The 18,868-nt window shown below is 43.1% G+C and overlaps 1 protein-coding gene across 2 annotated transcripts in view; it reads left to right on the top strand.

Annotated features, from left to right (window-relative positions):
- Positions 1 to 1,016: 1,016 nt before the first annotated feature.
- Positions 1,017 to 18,868, top strand: part of ZC4H2 (zinc finger C4H2-type containing) — a 71,600-nt gene continuing 53,748 nt past the window's right edge. Inside the window, exon 1 of one of the 2 annotated variants that reach the window (XM_069210489.1) lies at positions 1,017 to 1,168. In XM_069210489.1, coding sequence (XP_069066590.1) covers positions 1,116 to 1,168 — 53 coding nt within the window. In that variant the 5' untranslated portion in view covers positions 1,017 to 1,115. Of the gene's footprint in view, positions 1,169 to 8,619; positions 9,023 to 18,868 lie in introns of those variants that run through there. The other variant, XM_069210497.1, reaches the window with a different exon arrangement.

The following is an 18,868-nucleotide window of genomic DNA, read 5'->3' on the forward strand; positions in this document are numbered from 1 at the left end:
TTAGTAAATCAGATTATGTCAGTGCATTAAGGTGTTTTTTTTAAGTGATATTATTTTAAACATGGATTTGCAAACATGTATCACCCCCCCCAAACCAATAGTGCCAATAGTGAACAAAAAAGCAAGTCAGTAGTTATGTGACCCTTTGGGTGGCCTGGGTTCCTATTATACAAGAACAACATTATAAACACAGGAGGAAGTTTAGTACAGCGTGCATCCTGAATGCGTGCTCCACGGCGGGTGGGAGATCTTTCTCCTTCCTGGCGGCCAAGACCTGGAACTCCCTCCCCACCAGCCTCAGGACCACCCAGGACCACTCCGCTTTCCGGAGACTCCTAAAGACTTGGCTGTTCGAGCAGCGATAACCCCCCCTTTCCCCCCTAGCGCCTTGAGACCCGCACGGGTGAGTAGCGCGCTTTATAAATGTTAATGATTTGATTTGATTTGAATTCCTGTATTTCAAGTCCTCTTATTGTGATAATGGAGGTAAAGTAGAATAAAACAATTGCCTAGGATCACACAATTCGGTAAAGTTGGAAAGTCGGGATTAAACACAGGTTTTCTGGTTTCACATTGTGCAATTCAGACAACAGGTGTATAGGCTTCACTTCCCCTTAACCCACCTTACCCTGAAACACCCCAAACCTGGTGGCATCGGTGCGGCCCTCGGTAACATCACAGATGAAAATGTTGGCCCCCCAGGAAAATATTTGCGAGTATCCAAGATCTACACTAAGTGGTAATTAAAGACAAGAACAAGAAGCATTGTGATTCACGGAACAATTTCGTTTTCTACCACGGTCACTTCGCTTTACTTCTCCTCACAGTCTTGGCACGAAACAAATTGTGTTAAAACTGTATCCCTCTCCCCTCACCCTCACCCTCAAAGGTACAGGTCAGGAAGTGGAGCTGTGCCCCTAAGGAAGACGGGACTCGTAGTCTAAACACCGCCCTTCTCCAGCGGAAGAGCTCAATGCCACACCACACTTCCCATGAGGCCGCGCGCCGCCCGTGCAGCGCATGCGCCCCGCTGCCGGCTGGTGGTACATTGTGCCCGTTGCATTGTTTTGTGCTGCTGCGGCTGGCGAGGGCTCGGGGTGCGCAGGCTGGAGAGCATGGCTGATGAGCAGGAGATCATGTGCAAGCTGGAGAGCATCAAGGAGATCAGGTGCGTCCGAGCCCTCGGTGCATGCACTGGGATGCGGGTCCGTGCCCTGCAGAGGTGGGAGGCATGCATTGGAAAGGGGCGCTGTGCAGAGGAGGGGAAATGGCTGGCTGGGGAGGGGTGCTGTGGCAGAGAAAACCTGCCTTAGGGGATGGAGCGGGGTGCTCAGTCAGTGTGCAGGGGCGTGGATCATGTTGGGAGCGGGGTCGTTCACTGGGTGTATAGTGGTGTGTGTCATGTATGTGCTTGGAGGAAGGGGGTAGCTGAGCGTAAGGGGATGTTGTGCAGGTAAGGAGGGACTGATATGTGGAGAGCCGGTTCTCCTGTTGTGTGGGCACGACCTCGGTGCACAGGTTGGGGCTGCGCTTGGGTGATGCCCTACATGTCAGTGTTCAGGAGCAGGGGTTAGTATGTAGAACGTGTTTTGCAGCAGGCAGAGCACATAGGTCCAGCAGAGGGGCGGGGAACGGATTTGTGTGAGTATGTTTACTATGAGGTTGGTGGTGTAGGGCAGGTCTGCATCTGTAGGAACAGCTGCTGAGTTTTTGTAGCACATGTCCTTGAGTGAGGAGTGTGTGTCCTGTGGCCATATCATGCATGGGCCGGTTTAGTGTATGAAGGCCGTGCCCTTTAGTAGTGGATTGGTTTTCTCTGTGTGTCGTTTGTCATGCAGAGTGATTTAGTGTGCAGTGGACATGCCCTCTCTGCAGAGATGGGGTGGTTTGTATGTTGGGGGGTGGGGGGCATGCTCAACGTGGCGGGGTTTGGTATGTGACTGGCAGGACCTGCATCGTGTGCAATGGTCTAGTGTGTGGCTTGCATGGAGTGGAATGATCTACTGTGTGGAGAACATGTCTTGCAAGCAGTGGAATTGCCCTACGTGCATGTCTTGCAGGGAGTGGTATGGTATGGTATGGTATGCCCTCCCTATGGAGGAGGATTGTTTAATGTATGGAGAGTAGCACCTTCATGGAGTCAAGTGGGGTAGGCTGGTGAGGGCATGCTTTGCATGAAGTGGTTGGGTTGCTGTGTGACTGGTATGTTCTGCAGGGATGGGATGGTTTTGTTTGGGCGGGTGTCAGTCAGGGAGTGTAATGGTCTAAGTTCAGAGGACTTAAGTCTGTGGGGCTGGCAGAGGAGCATCATGCTGAAATCAGTGTTTCGTTTTTAGTGAAGAAAAACAGAAGAGGAGGGGCTCCCTGTAATGGGCCATCAGGCACATCAATTGTCACTGATGTCCTGGCTGGGAGTAGGTGTCAATTGTGAAAGAATGTGTTTGATTCTCGTGCCCAATGACTTTTTCTTTTTTAAATAAAAGGACACAAAGCATTAAATGGTTTGCAGAGCACTGGTCTAGTGTATAGAGTGTATGCCAGGCACTTAGGGGGTGGATTTGTGTGGATTATATTACCTTCTTGTAAAGAAATGGTGTCAGGCATAGGATACACGTCCGCTTTCAGGACTAGCTGACACCATAGACACCTTCTCAGAGAAGCAGAACGTGGATAGTTTATTCTCTTCTGGGTGATGGAAACGTGAACTAGGCGGAGAGTGGAAATAATATGCCTCAGTAATGGCAAGAAATATGGGTTGATTCTCAGAGCATTTCTAAACCGCTGTCACAACCTTATGTCTGGGCAGAAAATACATTTTCTGGAAATTAGCATTTGTGAATGTGGAAATTGTGACAGAGTGGTGAACCTCCAACAGTAAGTGAATGCAAACAGACTAATAAGTCCCGGAAACCTATGCAAATTACTCCTGTTGAAGGTGTAGTTCATTGTATTTCCCATTGAGAAAGGGACTGAAACACCCCATCACTTAACATGAATGTAGTGGAAAGTGGTCAACAGTGGGGAAAGATAAATAGAATCTCAGTAGAAAAGTAAACAAGCATTTGCAATGCAGTAGGTCTTGCTTTTGCTTGAGTTAGAGCTATTGACGCTGTAAATCCGTAGCTGGACTTTTCTTGCTACATAAATTGGTCAACCCTGCCACATGATTTGGTTCTTTCTGCCACATAATTCCAGTGGTCCTGCATATAACTAAAGCACTTACATTTACCTTCTTCAACATGATGAGAGACAGCACAAAGGAGCTAACACAAGGGTGCCACAGTGATAGGAACAGCGTATCATAGAGCACAAAAGTGAAGCAAACTCCATCACTTTGTCCCCTCAGAATTCACTGGTGTCATGGCATTGACAGTCTCCTCACAGCTACTTCGACCTTGCAGATGCCACTTACGGAAGCGCTGTCTAAAACCGCGCTTAAATAGTACTGCTTCCTGTTTAAGAATACACCCCACAGTCGCTGTGACGGGCGCAGAGTGTTTCCCCATCCCCCTCTGGACTCCTGTGTATAATGATCAACATATTGTCTGTCACAGTCCAATAATGTTTAACCTGCTCTCCGCTCTTCCAACCCCAGGCTTTGTGTAACCACTCCACTAAGTTCCCATGCATCATTTGATGTAAACGCTAAAGAAAAGTATTGGCAGAGGTGCCTGAATTAGGTGGCTAGAAATGACAAATTATGCTGCTTAATGCTGCACATTCAGTGACAATATTATTTTGCTGTTTTGTCATTTAACACACTTTAATACGGTCTCAGCAAAGATTTCTCCTTAGTGCCAGTTTAACGCAAGACCACAAGAGTCAGCAACTAAAAAATGACCAGATGACCTCTCCAAAGGATCTACCTCTCTAAAGAGTATGCAGGTCGCAGAACTGCATAATTTCAGTGGCCCTTCCTCTTACTGGCATGCACCAAGAGAAGACTCCGCATGCTTAATGTGGGCTACATAAATGATCGTTATAATTTTAATATTATTGTTATTGCATTAGTTGTGTGATGGGGTTATGAAGAGGAATGCATCTTTACAACTGCACTACATATACATGATGCAGTCTAGGTTTCCAACACAGGAGTTATTGTTTCTCTAAAGTAATACATGATTCCTATTTATGACTTATGAGGCACTGAGAATTTGTCGCTGGTGCAACATCTATTTATGCTTCACAGACTTGGAAACATCCACTTTCAGAATCATCACAACATTGATCTGTTTCAGAGCAGCGGTTCACGGTGTCTTCAGTACATACAAATATTCCTGTGACGTGACCAGTTTCCGGACATCATCTTTGACTTTAAGAAAGGTCAGAGCCGAGTCACTGCCTGAGAGGGAGATGACTGTGTTAGCTTATTCTCATTGTGTGTTCCTCAACTACACACCAGAAGTACACTAATGCTGTATGCTTTCTGTTTGTTGCATTTGGGGATGCACAAGTTCCCCTTCAGAGGGTATATACACTGTGGTGTAAGGAAGGTGCCTTATGGATTGGCCTAGTGGTTAGGTGAAATTGTTGCCAATTTAGCTTAAAAGCCTATTTGGGGACTGCACCATTGTCACGGTTTTATTTTGCCTGAGGAGCTGAAAATTGCACCGCTCCCTGGCCCAGCTGTTACAGCAGAATGTCCATTGGATGGCTAGGCCAAATTTAATTCACGTATGGTTTGCCCCAGCCTGTAATGGCACAGCGAAGCTAAAAACGATGGAGCAGAATGTACCTCACCATGTCTCAGAATATTGTATTCAGTATTACAATTCACACAGAGCTGCTTGCCAGCTGGAAAAGGTCTGTGTGATTTCTCATTTACAGCCACACAACCAAACTGTGTCAAAACCAGAAAGGGGACCAAGTATCAGCGTGATATAAAACAAATGCACCACCAGTGCGGTATCCAGTGCCACAACAGTGGTTACTCTTGGCTGGATCAATATCCACATCCTGGTCTGCGGGTATATTTTGAATGCAAACATTTTCCCAGCACCTAATTGGGCACCATGAGTTTTACTTGTCAAATGATTTCCCGGGAAGCAGGAAGTTGGGCTTATGTGCCCTATAGCACCAATTGTCCGATTCACAGTCATTTCCATTATAGGTTCAACTTACTTGTGTAAATGGCATGATTTACAAAAGTGGAATGTTAATTTGAGCGTTTAACTCAATTTACACATACTTAATATAACACCTGTATTATGTAACATTAGGTGGTTATAAATCTGCTCTCATGGTCATGGAGTGTGCATTCCATGTTGGGGATGCCATTGAGAGTTTGTGCACATTGACAAATGTATGGATTGGTAACTACTCACAAACATTCTCAGCCTGGAAAGGTTTAGAGGCTTGCTGTTGTTACAGACAGGACTAAATTATTTCTCAGTAACAAAATGAGGGGAAACAGCTCTAAAATTAGTGGAGTTGTAGGAGATGTGTCTTCTCTGCTGGGAAAAACATTTTCCCAGTGGAAAATGGGTGGGGGGTGAGTGGAGTAGAAAAGGTAAATGTCTTAGTAATCATTGTGTTTCTCATATGAAATTGTTTTCCCTGAACAGTTATGTGTAGCTGCTTACGATTGGGCGTACTTCCGAAAAGTTGTGACTGTTGCAGGCTCCCAGGATTACTTCTGGAATTCCTCGAGAACTCCTAAATTTGAATCGAAAATCTCCCTCTTAATGTACGAGTAAACTTAAGACTGTAGGCTTTCGTAGTGAATGTGGCCTGTGTCTGAAAAAAAATACTCACAAAAGCATAGAACGTAACTGGAGGAGCCATGACTCCAGGCAGAGTTGCAGGCCAATGCCCCCTCCTCCCTGTGTATATTTGTTACTGTTTTGCTTCTGTAATTCTAACTTGCCATTTAAAATGAAGCTGGTGATTTATGATCAAACAGTCTTTGCTTCTTAAGTTTGGCCTAATCTGCTAGTTACATGTCTTTGCATTCTGAAACAGTCATCTGTGGCTCGGGCTGCAAAGCCACGGCTGCTTCATAGCATCTTCGGGCTCGGTAACTTTTCACTTCATAATTCATATGGGCGTAAAGTACTTTCTTTTCAAATATTGGATTTTTCTATTTGCTGAAAATGATTGCTCTGGGCATCTAGCGTAATTCTCCTCGCTCAGAGAGGAGAGACGTTGGTGATCTCACAAGCTGATAGAGTGAGTGGCCTATTTATAGTACACGAGGTAACGCAAGCAGTGCACTGCACAGTTTTCAATTTTATGTTGCAGTTCGTATGTGCTATATACATATTATAGGTATACTTTGTGGTTATTGGAACACTTCATTGCATGTCATCAAAGAACACGCATGTCCATTGAAGGACTGGAAAGGCAGGATCCATGCCAGGCCTGAGAGTAGCCACTGTTTAAATGAGTTCCACATAAATTATTTTTATGTAATTTATCTTATGTGGGTATCGAGAAACTCTGACATAGTCAAGGACCTACCTTGGATTCCCAAGAAAAATATACATTTGAATCCTTTTCATAGCCCCAAAAAACGCAAATGAACCAGCCCTTTAGGAGTCTCACTGGGCACCACTGGTCTAGGTGAAAAAACACTCTATTGTCCAAACCTAGGCTTCCTGCTCTACTCCGAATGGTCCAGATGGCAAGACCAAGACTTCAAACTTTGAGTAACCACCCCAACAGAGATAAATCTCACTTAAAAACCATCAGCCAGTGCACAAATGTATCCACCGAAAAGGCACTGTCCAGGCCCAGGAGATTCAGGTACACATCTCTCCTACAGAGTCCAGTCCTGCGGCGAGGGCTTTCATGAGACTATTAACCCAAGGCAATGCTTTAAATGAATATGCTTTAAATGAATACAGAGTACCAGCCCTTCTGTATTTCCATTTCAAACACTGACCCAGGGTCACAGATGTTGCACCTCTGGAACCTATCCTGTTAGCCCATCTACCACTGATGCTGTTTCACCATTCTGCACACATTTGAAGGCTCCTGTTCAGCTAAGCTGCCTCTTCTGTTATTATTTTTTCTATACAGTCAGTTGTTTTAAAAGTTAGGCTGGTATTGCCAATGTAGAGGAATAATTCCTTTAAAAGTTTAATACAGAGAAATATATGGCTGCCCCCTTTTCATCACTCCTAACTCATTTGACCCCTCCCATTCTCTGGTTTAAATGCCACAAAGGTGCCTCTTTGTGGCTTGTTTGGTGCTATAAAAGTTTCGGTAAACACACTAGAAAGGGTTGCATCTCTAGGGTATCACAGCCAGTCTGTAGGAATGAGGCAAGAACACTCTCAAGATGGCGGCCTTGTTATGTTCTCTCTCCTGCAACGACAGGCCTTGGAGGGTTGCTGTGGCACCTGGCATACATCCACTTCACTATAAACCAAAACACATAGATAAAAGACCTTGTCATTTACAATGCCAGTAGCTCTACCTCACACAAATGCGAGACCTATTGCATTGGAAATGCATGTGTTGATACACCATTTTCTCTTATTTTTACCATTGTCCCACGAAACATTAATAATAGTTATCCAGATAAGTTACTTCATTTTTGTAGAAAAAAGTGAAAATATTTCTGCAAGCTTTATATATTTTTGCAGGTGTTTGCTTTCTGAGATAATCTGTCTCTGAAGTCCAGCTTAATGTGAAGTGACTGACCTGTGACAGCTGGAGTGCATTGCATATGGAAACACTGGGCCCTTCCACTTATGTCAAACACCCCTTTGGTCACAGTATTGTTATCAGGACTAGGGTGAAAGCCATTTACAATTAATTGTGTACTGGCTGATTAAAAAAACTGTATTGTGAAAGATGTTATGCCCGAGCATGGATTAGGGAGGGCAGTGTCTGACTTCTGCACCTGTCTGACAGCTGTCACTCTGGCTCTCTAAGGCGGTGTAACTATATTCATTCATTTTATAAGCTGTATGTTTAGTGTTAACATAGTTTCTTGCTGGTGCATCAGAGTGTTTGGATCATCGTAAAACTCAGGTATGTAGGTGAAAATTCTAGATGACCAGTTACAGAAAGTTTCTTCTAGAACGAGTTTCTGGTAAACAGGGTTCTTCTCAACTCGTTATTCCAAATAATGCAGTTTAAATCTTGTAATCGGTATTGGTGTCTGTGGGGATCAATTCAATGTTTTATATAACGTGTCGAATTTCCCTTGTACTCCCACTGGACACTCGGTAAAACTCCCCATAACTCAAACGCCGCATGGAATACGGTGTAAAACGTTTGTAACTGGTCAACTGGACCTTCATTCCAATTGATACACATAAGTTAGAAAGTCCCAGCCTCTCCTCTTAGTACTCAATGTTTCACTCCTTTCTGGATCACTTTATTTTCCTGGGCGGGGGGGGCATTAAAATCGCTTGTCTTTCCAACAAGTATAAATAGAAGAAAAGGGGACATTTTCGAACATGCAGGGTGGCTCGTTTGGTTGGACGCTCACCATTTACAAATGTGGTGCTCTGAAAGTCCGGAGTTGAATCTCGGCATTTACTACTAGCATATGTTACAGCGCTTAGAAACGATGCAAGAGAAATGTATCCTGTGCACCCAGGCCGCTGATTGGAGAGGGCGGAGGGAGTGCCGGAGATGTGATTTCCTTTTCCATTTTTGCCCTAGCTCTTGAAAGGATGATGTATTCCATCCCCCGGGGCCCGCTCTCCACGCTCAGAGTGCGGCATTTAGCATTTAAATCAGATCGCATCAAGCTCGTGAATTAAGTTCCTGAGGCTGCCGCGGCCAATTGATCACACGCGGCGGCGCCCGTGCGGGCCAGAGGATAAAACCGGCAATTAGCCCTGTGACTGGCCACCGAGCGGAGGGGGCCTGCGCTTCAGTCTCTTTCGAAATTTCGATGTCGATTACCTCCACAATTTGGTGCCACCGAACGGGGAATTAAAGGCCAGTCAGGTCTGCCGTAGCGGTCGCAGTGGATTAGAAAAAGCGCGGGAACTATGATGCTGCATGCATTGGGGAGCGAGGAGACTGGGCCGAAGGTGTAGCTGGAAAAACAACACATTCTGTAAGTTTTTATTGTCTTTTATCCTCAGGTGGGTGCATATAAAATAATGCACAGCTAAATTAAAAATACACTTAAAAAGTAGTTACTCGGTGGGAAATGCACCATAGTACATTATGAAACCTCTCTTAGTTAATGCAGAAAGCCACAAAATTAATTCTTGGTTGGTACAGTGGAGAGCAGTGACTTGTGTGATTTAAGCGCTACAAAGTCTCAGCCTGTGACCAAAAAGCACTGTGAAGGTGTAAGTCATTATTTTAAGCTTGCATTACACACTACATAAAATAAGATGCTACAAAATGTGCAAAAAGGTTTATGATAAAAATTTTCTTCCAAAATATAGATTTTAGTAATACCCAAACTACGTAATGCATTTTTTTACATTTTTGTTTCTTTCCAGTCAACACCTTCAGGGGTAGTAAGTGCTATATAAATAAAAATAACAATTTAAATTAATGCACTTCGCAGCTCATGTGTTAACTTTATGCACTACCATTCAAAAAGAATAAATCTTTGTAAACCCAAAGCTTGATTGAGTCGATCAATTAAAACCATTACCTGCTCCCAAGCATCCTTTACACTTACATATTAACTGTTTGCACACATTTGCATTTCTTTCAGGCAAGTAGTCAACCTTGTGCTTATTTAGCTGTCTGCCCGCCTTCAGATTCACAGCACAGGAGACTCACTGAGTGGCACTTCAGCGGAAGAATTCAAAATATATACCGTCCCGGGATGGTTGTCTTTTTACGAAAAGTAGGGGAATGTTTTTTCATAAATCAAAAAAGTATGGGCACGTTGTATTCCTCCGATCCCGCCCACTTCGACCTCTGGTCTGCCAGGACAATCCAGCCTCGTCTTTACACACTGATCGCACGTGAGCTTCAGCTTTGTTGTAGTGTCTCAATACTCAAGGTTAATCCAGTGGTAAGAAGCGCTACACAAATGTTAGAGTCCAATACATGCTGAAGTCTAGTCTAAGGTTCTCTATTCAGTTTAAGAAATGTATGGTACCTCCTTCATGTACACCATCTCTGGCTCGATGGAGAAGCAGACAGATTTACATATTGCCGCCTTTCGGTAGTGCTTTCCTACCTCTTGTTGATGCCACAAAGCCCTCTTTGGTGTGTCAAGTGGCTGGTTTGATTGTGCAGAAGGTTATTGGTGGGAGTATCACCTATGACTCTAGACCTTTTGATGTGTGTGAAGCCCACAGTGTCCTACTGAGGTGCGTGTAGCAGTGTCTTACTCATGGAGCAGAATACAAGGGTAGTGTGGGGGATAGTTTTGCAGGAACCATATACATACCATTATGACTTGTACTTTCAGAGTCCGTTTAGTACTGATTTGGCAAGCCGTCGAGTCGTTATTGATGTTCTTCATTCAGGTGTCTGTTGGTGATCTTTGTCCTCATTTAGGACGTGTTCCAAAACTTGCGTAGATCCGATTCTGTCTTTGCCTACCTCTCTAAAACTTCTGGTGCTGCCATTGAACCAGCCCCACCATGTCTGCGCATACACCATGCAACACTGTTCTCTCTCCGGTCAACCCTTTAGTCTCAGAAGTGTTAGTCATCACTCTTCACCCACCCCCCCCAACTGGAAAAAATAAATTATCACACTCCTTGTTTAAAAAACATTTAAAACCTGAACTGAGCCAGGTCTGCCCACTTTAGGACCATTACCAGTTTGCTGGTTGAGGCCAAATTCCATGAGAAGGTTGTTACAAAACAACTACAATCTTTCTTCGATTCCAGCAGCTGTCTTTACCCCATACAGTCTGGTTTTTGTCCTGGACATGGCTCCAAAGTGCTTTCATTGCTTTGTGGGAGGAAGCTTTCCGGTTCATGGATGAAGGTGGTGGCTGCAGACTAGTGATAATGGATCTCTCGGAAGCTTTAGATACTTTCTATAAACTTCTACTTAACTGGATTTCAATACCCTTACACATCAAACACAAATGGTGCATTGTGGTCTTTATCTCACAAGAAGCTTCACCCTGTTGTGGGGTCCCACAGGGCTGCTGCACTCTTTCACCAGTTATTTTCAACTTGTACATTGTTCCTGTGTTCTCCTTCTGCAGTAACTCTCAAGTGAGGGGGCTCAGTCTTATGCATACAGCATTCAGAATGTACTGACTGAGTATAGAGCTGGAAGCGTGAACATTTCCTTAAATGTAACCTCTATAACACTGACCTCATACATTTTAAGGCCAAACACAAAGCCAGCGTATCATCGCCAAGCATTCTGGGCCAAAGTCTTAATCCTCCCTCTAAGGCAAGAGTGATGGATAAACTTTGCTGTGGATATAATGCTTAGCTCTTAGATTGGCAACATAGTTAGTAGCTGCTTTTAGCAACTTACCAGACATAAGCCAATCTTGCCTGTTTATTCCCTAAAACACAAAGCTTTGGTAGTGAATGCTGTATTAGCTCCGAGCTGGACTACTTTAGTTGCCTCCAAACAGGTCTTTAAAAATTCAGATCACTTGCCTACAAAGGGGCAAAAAGCCAGCATTAGATTACTAAAGAGCCTCTATAATAAAGAGAATGTTACGTCTGTTAGACACTACCTTTACTGGTTGCCAGTTAAGGAACAAATTAATCTTAACTTAGCATGCTGGATGTTTGAATGTTGGCCAGTCTAGCCTTAAAACATATTTCCAGTGGCATTTCTCTACATTTCTTCCTGTACATTGCCCAGCCAAACACAACTTTTCCTTCGCATTCTGCTGATCAGTTTCAAATCTAAGGGAGAGCTATTCTCGTTTTTCTGTCCAACAATGAGGATCTCCATATAACAACCTTTGGCTAGTGACAAGCTACACTTTCTCCTGTAAAGCTCTGCATACACATCTCTTCTAGGTGGCATGATGACTGGCAACAAGAACCACCCCTTACTAGGTAGTGTGCACTCTATAAGTGGAAATATAGATAGATCCCCCTACCCTGTCCCAGTGGGTCCACTCAGTGTTTAATACTCCAATGTTGATAACATTAGTGTGATTGAAGTGGGAGCCAATAAACATCTGTTCTGTAGTGTGAGGTTGAACTGGCATGTTGCATTACAAATACACATTAGGTTTAGCATTGAGTTAAGCTGCTTATGTTTAGTATTATTTCTGATTATTATTTTTTTGTCTGGTCGTTGATACATCTTTAGCTGCCTTTGCCAGACTATTGTAGTTCTAAAAATGCCCTACATAATATACACACGTAGAGGGTCATTTAGTCAGTGAGCATCATTCATTGGACTGTTAAATTGTCATTCACGTTTTGCTTCCACCCACCATAGCATACAGCTTGGGGCAATGGGCCAGCCTATTTTGGCTCCCTTCACTTTAAGTGACTACATACAATTTGTGCATGTTTTCACAGCCGCCAAAAATATTTCCTCTCTTCACTGATATATGATTCAAAATGTGGTTTATTTGATTTATTTTTCTATATTAGCATTGAATAATGGCTATTTATTTTGTCTGCACTTCCAATGCCCTGTTAAATGTTGATGTATTTTCTGGCTACTTTTTTATCTAATGCTTGGTTCGGTGGTGATTCTTGTCTTCTGCTCCAATATGAATAGTAATTATAAAGTGCAGGGTCCAAATGAAAAGCTCGAAAAAAAACAAATCACTATTAAGATAGATACTTCAGTGAATATTTTTCAATTTAAAAATGTTATCGCAAGCATAAGGCGGGCACTTTTAGGTTGCTGCATCTTTTCTTTTTTTATTTTGTGGCATATGCTTACAATGAAAAAAAGTTTTAAAAAATGTAACAGTTACACAAGCAAAGGCCAAGCCTATTTTCTTTGCCAGTGTTTTTTTTTTTTTATTACATTTTTGAGCTATAGATGGGAGCATGTTTTGAGTGTTTACATTTAAATCCTTTGTTTTCATCATGTATTTTGTTAATCTGGGTAAAGTTATTTAGCAGGACATTATCTTTGAGCTCTGAGTTTACGTTGTAGAGGAGTCCGACGGACTCTACATAGCTTGAAGTAACCTAAGGTGGTCATGGGGCAGAGACTCTTCCGGGAACGGGTGTGGACACCGTAGAGGAAGCAGTGGTTATTAGTTCCATGGGGGGCATTGTTTTTTGTTATAATCGTGAGGTGCTATGAAGGTCAGTTGTCTTATTCTGGGTGCTAAAACCAGTAATTGGAATATTAGCCAGTAGGCATTTGAAGGCATATTTTGAAAAATGACTTCTAGATCCTGTTCCGATGCATTTTATGAAATAGTTTGTTCTTGATATCGCCAAAAATGTGATAGGACGTTTCTGTTTTTTTTTATATATATGTGGAGATACTGTTGTTTTTGTGGTATGGACCCTGCACCTTTCTTGGTGCGTCAGACCGTAGCACCGTGCCTCTATATTTTTACAACACAGATGTGAAAAGGGTTTAATCTGTTGACTTTGAGATGTCAGTGATGTCTCATGATAGAGAGGTGCATCAATACTCCTCTAATATGTGTATCCATGAAGCTAGACTGAAAGAGTGTGAGTCTGTTTTTTAGAGGAGCCTAACACTTTGTTCATGTTTTGAACCTGACTAAAGCGAGATCTTTGGACGTGGCCCATGTGAGACGCATAACCTAGATGCCAGCCTATGCTCTTTTTATACTAAACACTCTGTAATTCTGAAGATTGTTCTAGTTTTTCCAGAATACGTTTGTGGCCTACAGTTCCCAGCATACACCTTGCGTATTGAAGGCGTCATCACGTGACATGAGCCCACTTATTAGGGGTGCACTTTACATTTCCTTGGACAGATAGCTGCTTCATAGTGTTCGTCCATTATCTCTTGTAAGGTGATGGCAGCAATCTGTTCAATTGTAGCGCACACTCGCCGAAAAGACATCTCTTGGCGCTGTTGACAGATAACTGACATTTATTTGTTGCCCCCACTCAGTGGTACTCATGGTAGAGGCTATAGGAGGGTGGGCCCCGTGACCACTGCGTCAAACACACATCCCTGCAGTGAATGCATCAGCCCACTTAGCCCCCAGGACCTGCTCTCTTTTCTTTATCGTGTTTTCCAGGCGCGAGGAAGAATACGGTCTATTGTCTGGCCTTGTCCCTTACATCTGCCCCTCGACACTTGCTGATACTCTACTATTTGAGGGAGCAGATGAAGCAGTGAGGGGCCCGCACCCTTTGTTATTTACTTCTTGACGCCTCGAGGTAAAGAAAGGCCCGGCAGACACCATCTGTGTCCACGGGGAGCTCAGTTGCTCCTAGCGGGAGTCAGTGCATGTGGGCGCTCCACGCAGTGCGAAGAGCCAGCTGTGGATCAAGAGCCCTGCACGCGGGTTTCGCACGCACGTACGTACGTTTTGTGTGCGTTCTGCGTCACTGTGCGTCGTGCTGTCACCAGAGCAGGATGGGCGGTGTGACCTTCGCCCCAGGGTATAGTGCTACCCAAGACTCATATCAGTAACAATTATCCGTAGATAATAATAAATAGATATCTTAGTTCGAATACAGAATCAGCTGTCAGCAGCCTTGCGTGGTCAGAGGTCACTACAACAGGATGTGTCTGAAATATTAGGGGTTTGCGAAATTTTGATAATTCGATTTCGCGTAATTCTGAATCAAAATCAGCAAAATTAAACTTGAATATGCAAAATGGGTGCAAAATGTATCCATGCATCAATTTTTGACGTGAAGACGCATTTAAACAAAAGCAATCAACAACCAAACGTGTTCTGTTCCTGTGCATTTAGTATTTCAACAAATTTTCACATGCTGTGTGCATGTCTGACTGTCGAGAGTACTAAACGTATAGGACAAAATCCCGAAAAAATATATCAACAGGTGAGCCTATATTTTCTATAGCTCTACGCAGTACATATATTTTCAAAGTACGTACATGTCAAGTTAGGAGCAACAAATCTATTCTTATCTATCTGCACTTACCTTTTAATGTTTTGTCCATTGATAATCGGTCCACCATATTCTTGTACCTCAGTATTCTTCATGTCGCTATTCAGTGGTACAATCTCACAAGCTGTGCCTACTATGTATTCCTAAAAAACAACAAGGTGATGGATCGAATACTTGTAATAATCTCAGTTATTGTTGATCACATGGGGCGTTAACACCCACTTTTCACTTTCTAGATAGAGGTCTGCCTTATGCAAATCAGTACCGACCCAGCTCCCCCTGGGAACAGTCGGTCCTGAGCTGCCAGCCACCCTTACATCTATGGCAGTGCCTAAGTGCTGGTATATTTCCTGGCATGATGTGCTTTACACTGTTGCTAGTATATAACGGTTTTTACTTTACCACTGTGGCAGTATGCCAATATTTGTATGTGTCCTTCTGTACTGTATTTTATATGTGTGACAGTGGCCTTGCATGTTCTGCCTCAGTGCACAGCAGTATCTGTTTATACGTGTCCATGTATGATGTGCTTTACATTTGTGGCAGTATTGCAGTGTTCATACATGTCCTTGCATGTGCTGCCTCACGCTGTTGGTTGTATCTGAATGTTTATACTTGTCCGTGCATTTTGTGCCTTTCATTGATTGAATCACAGTATTTACATTTGTCCTTTTATGTTGTGGTTTACACCTCCGTGTTTATACATGTTCTTTCATGTTTTTTTTAACGTTTGTGGCTATATCTCAGTGTTTATACGCGCCCTTTCATATCATGCCTTACTTATCTCAGTGTTAATACATGTCCTTTTATATTGTGTTTTACTTATTTCAGTGTTAATTCACGTCCTTGCATGTTGTGGCTTACACCTCTCTGTGTTTATACATGTTCTTTCATTTAATTTTTTTACATTCGTGGCTGTATCTCAGTGTTTATACGCGTTTTTTCATATCATGACTTACTTACCTCAGTGTTTTATACATGCCATTTCATGTTGCGTTTTACACAGCTCATTGCTTATACGTGTTCTTTAATGTTGCGTTTTACATATTTCAGTGTTTATTCACATCTATGCATGTTGTGGCTTACATATCTCAATGTTTATACATGTCCTTTCGTGACTAGTACATTTGTGACTGTATCTAATGTTCTTGTCCTTTCATATTGTAACTTTCATATCTTAGTGTTTGTTTATGTCCTTTCATGTTGAGTTTTACATATCTCAGTGTTTATTTATGTCCTTGCATATTGTGGCTTAAATACTTCACTGTTAATACATACCTCACGTTTATTCATGTCCTTGCATATTATGGCCTACATATCTCTGTTTATACATGTCCTCTCCCGCTTTACTTATCTCAGTGGTTTTACATGTCCACGTATGGTGTGCCTCACATTCATGGTTGTATCTGTATGTTAATACTCTCTTCCATGTTGAATTACGTTCGTGGCAGTATTTCAGTGTTTATACACACCCTTGCTTGTTGTGTCTTGCATTATTGGTTGTATTTGAATGTTTATACATGTCTTTGTATGTTCTGCCTCACCCTTAGGGCAGTACCTCAAGGATCACACATGTTTTTGCTTGTTAGGCCCTATTTTATTCGTAGCACATCAGTTTTATACATATCCGAGCATGCTGTGCCTTACATTCTTGGTAATACCTCAGTGCTCATGCGTGTGGTTGTATGGTATGCTTTACGTTTGTTTTGTGGTAGGATATCCAGGTTTTTACTGGCCTTGCATGTTCTAAATTGCCAACATGGCAGCATACCAGTACTTCTACTTATCTCTGTATACTGTGCCTTATAGGTGTGGGAATGTCCTTGCTTGTTCAGTATAAAGTGAAAGGGATTTTCTTGCTGCATCTTGTATGACATACCATGACTTCTATGACAGTATCTCAGTGTTTATACATGTCCTTTCATGTAGTGGCTTACATTTCTAGCACAGTCTCATTGTTTCGACATGTATTTACATGTTCTACCTCACATACGTGTCAGTATCTCAATGTTTACCCCTGTCTATGCCTCGCGTTATTGGTTATGTCTGATATTATACATGTACTTTCATTTTTTGTTTTTTTATTTCCGGCACAATCTCGGTGTTTCTACTAGGCTTTGTATGTTTGGCTTTACTTGCGTGGCCTAGCCGTACCTCGGTGCTCATACATTCCTTGCAACGACTCTGTGTTTATACATGTGTTTATCGTGCCTTGCTTGTGTGGCACTCTTTCAATATCTCTGCGCCTGGGCAGAATCGCAGTCTTTATACACGTCATTGCACTCAGTGCCTTACATGAGTGCAATGATATGTGCGATCCTGAGCAATCCACTTTATCACCCCCATGCCTCAGTTTCTCCAACATTTGGGTGCGCCGGAGGGAATTCGCTTTGCCTCGTGCATGACACAAGAACATGCAGTCCTGTGTTCACACTGACAAACACGTTCCCGAAATTGGCCTTTTTAGGTCCATTTGCTCGTCCGTGGTGTGGTTATTCGTTCCTTTTCGGACAGATGCAAAAGAAGCGCCTCCAGGAGGAAGTGCCCCCCCCCCCCCCCCCCGTGTCCTTGAATTTGTAAGGTGTAGAAGCGGGGTGCTGAGACTAAGGATGCTTTAGAAATGTACAAGTCCCAGTTCTCCCCAGGGGTGCAATGGGATTGTTGACACAGGAAGAACATGTAAATGTGTGGCTTGAGGCGCTATGTCTCCAGCGTTTCTCTGCACTGTGTGCTAGTGCCTTGAGGGCATTATCCGGCGCGTTGCTTCGTTTTCTATCCTTCATGGCAGGCGGCCATGTGGGTTGATTTACCTGTTGCAAGTACCTGTGGGTCAAAGGTTCAAATTCTGGGATTGCCAACGCGAGCTTCTATACTTTCATGATACATAAATAAAAAAGCTTAATTAGGTTGGGTAGCAGGAACATTTTCAGTACCACGCAGACCTTGAGAGCAAGCGGTAACTAGCGCGAGCACACATACAATCCACATGTGAATAAAGAAACAACAAACAAAACCCTCTTACAAATAAAACACAATTTTCAGTAAAGTGCAGGCGGGGGCGGGAAATGGTGAACAGTGCATGCACGCGCACAGTCTCTACAAAAACATCTGGGACCCAATGTTTACTGCTCGCAAAAATTACTAGCAGCAATTTGAGGCCAGTAAATAGTTTTATGAACTTATCGATCTACCAGTAGGTCGGGCTGTGAACAACAGAATTGGCCTGAGTCCCAATTCGACCAACTAATACCTGTTTATTAGATAGGTTGCAAATTGCAGCTCACTCTAGGTGGTCACAACCCCCAACCCCTGCTCAAAGCCTTGTTTGTGCAGGGGTCGTGTATTGCATGTTTTTCTGCATCCGGTTATTACCGGGTGCGATAACGTCCGCACATATTGTTACAGTTCGGTAAGTCACGTTAGCCGGTCTTTAAAAGGGGAAAAGGGGTTGGTATTTACCATGACATGCAGATTTCAGTGCAGTAAGCATTAACATCTGCATGTTATTCCCAAAGACTCCCAGGGTAGGTATAATTTATCGCTCCTGCTTCATTCCAAACCCTGGCAAGTTTGATTTTATTGGGTGTGACAAATTGTACCTTCCTTCCAACCCACTCATAAATGCGGGAGGGTGGAAAGATGATGGTTCGACCGTGGAATACAGGCAGGGTCACTGGATAAACAGTTTGCTGCGCTGGTGCTTTGCACATAAATACAAAGTTGTTGCACTAGACACGTAACCCATCATCTGTTGCAGAACTTCCAGATTTTAACAAAAGCGTTTATACGTAGCAGAAATTGATCAAAAACTATTAAAATTGCAATATATCCTGTGCAGTACCAAGATGGACACTTTGCAAAAGTTAGTCACATGTTGATTGCTGTAGTTAGACATTCAAATAGGTGGCAATGTAGCTCAGATGCATCCCAGTTTGATAGCTTTTGGTTTAGTATTTTTTCTG

The sequence above is a fragment of the Pleurodeles waltl genome, chromosome 2_1, assembly GCF_031143425.1.
Source record: "Pleurodeles waltl isolate 20211129_DDA chromosome 2_1, aPleWal1.hap1.20221129, whole genome shotgun sequence".
Lineage (NCBI taxonomy): Eukaryota > Metazoa > Chordata > Amphibia > Caudata > Salamandridae > Pleurodeles > Pleurodeles waltl.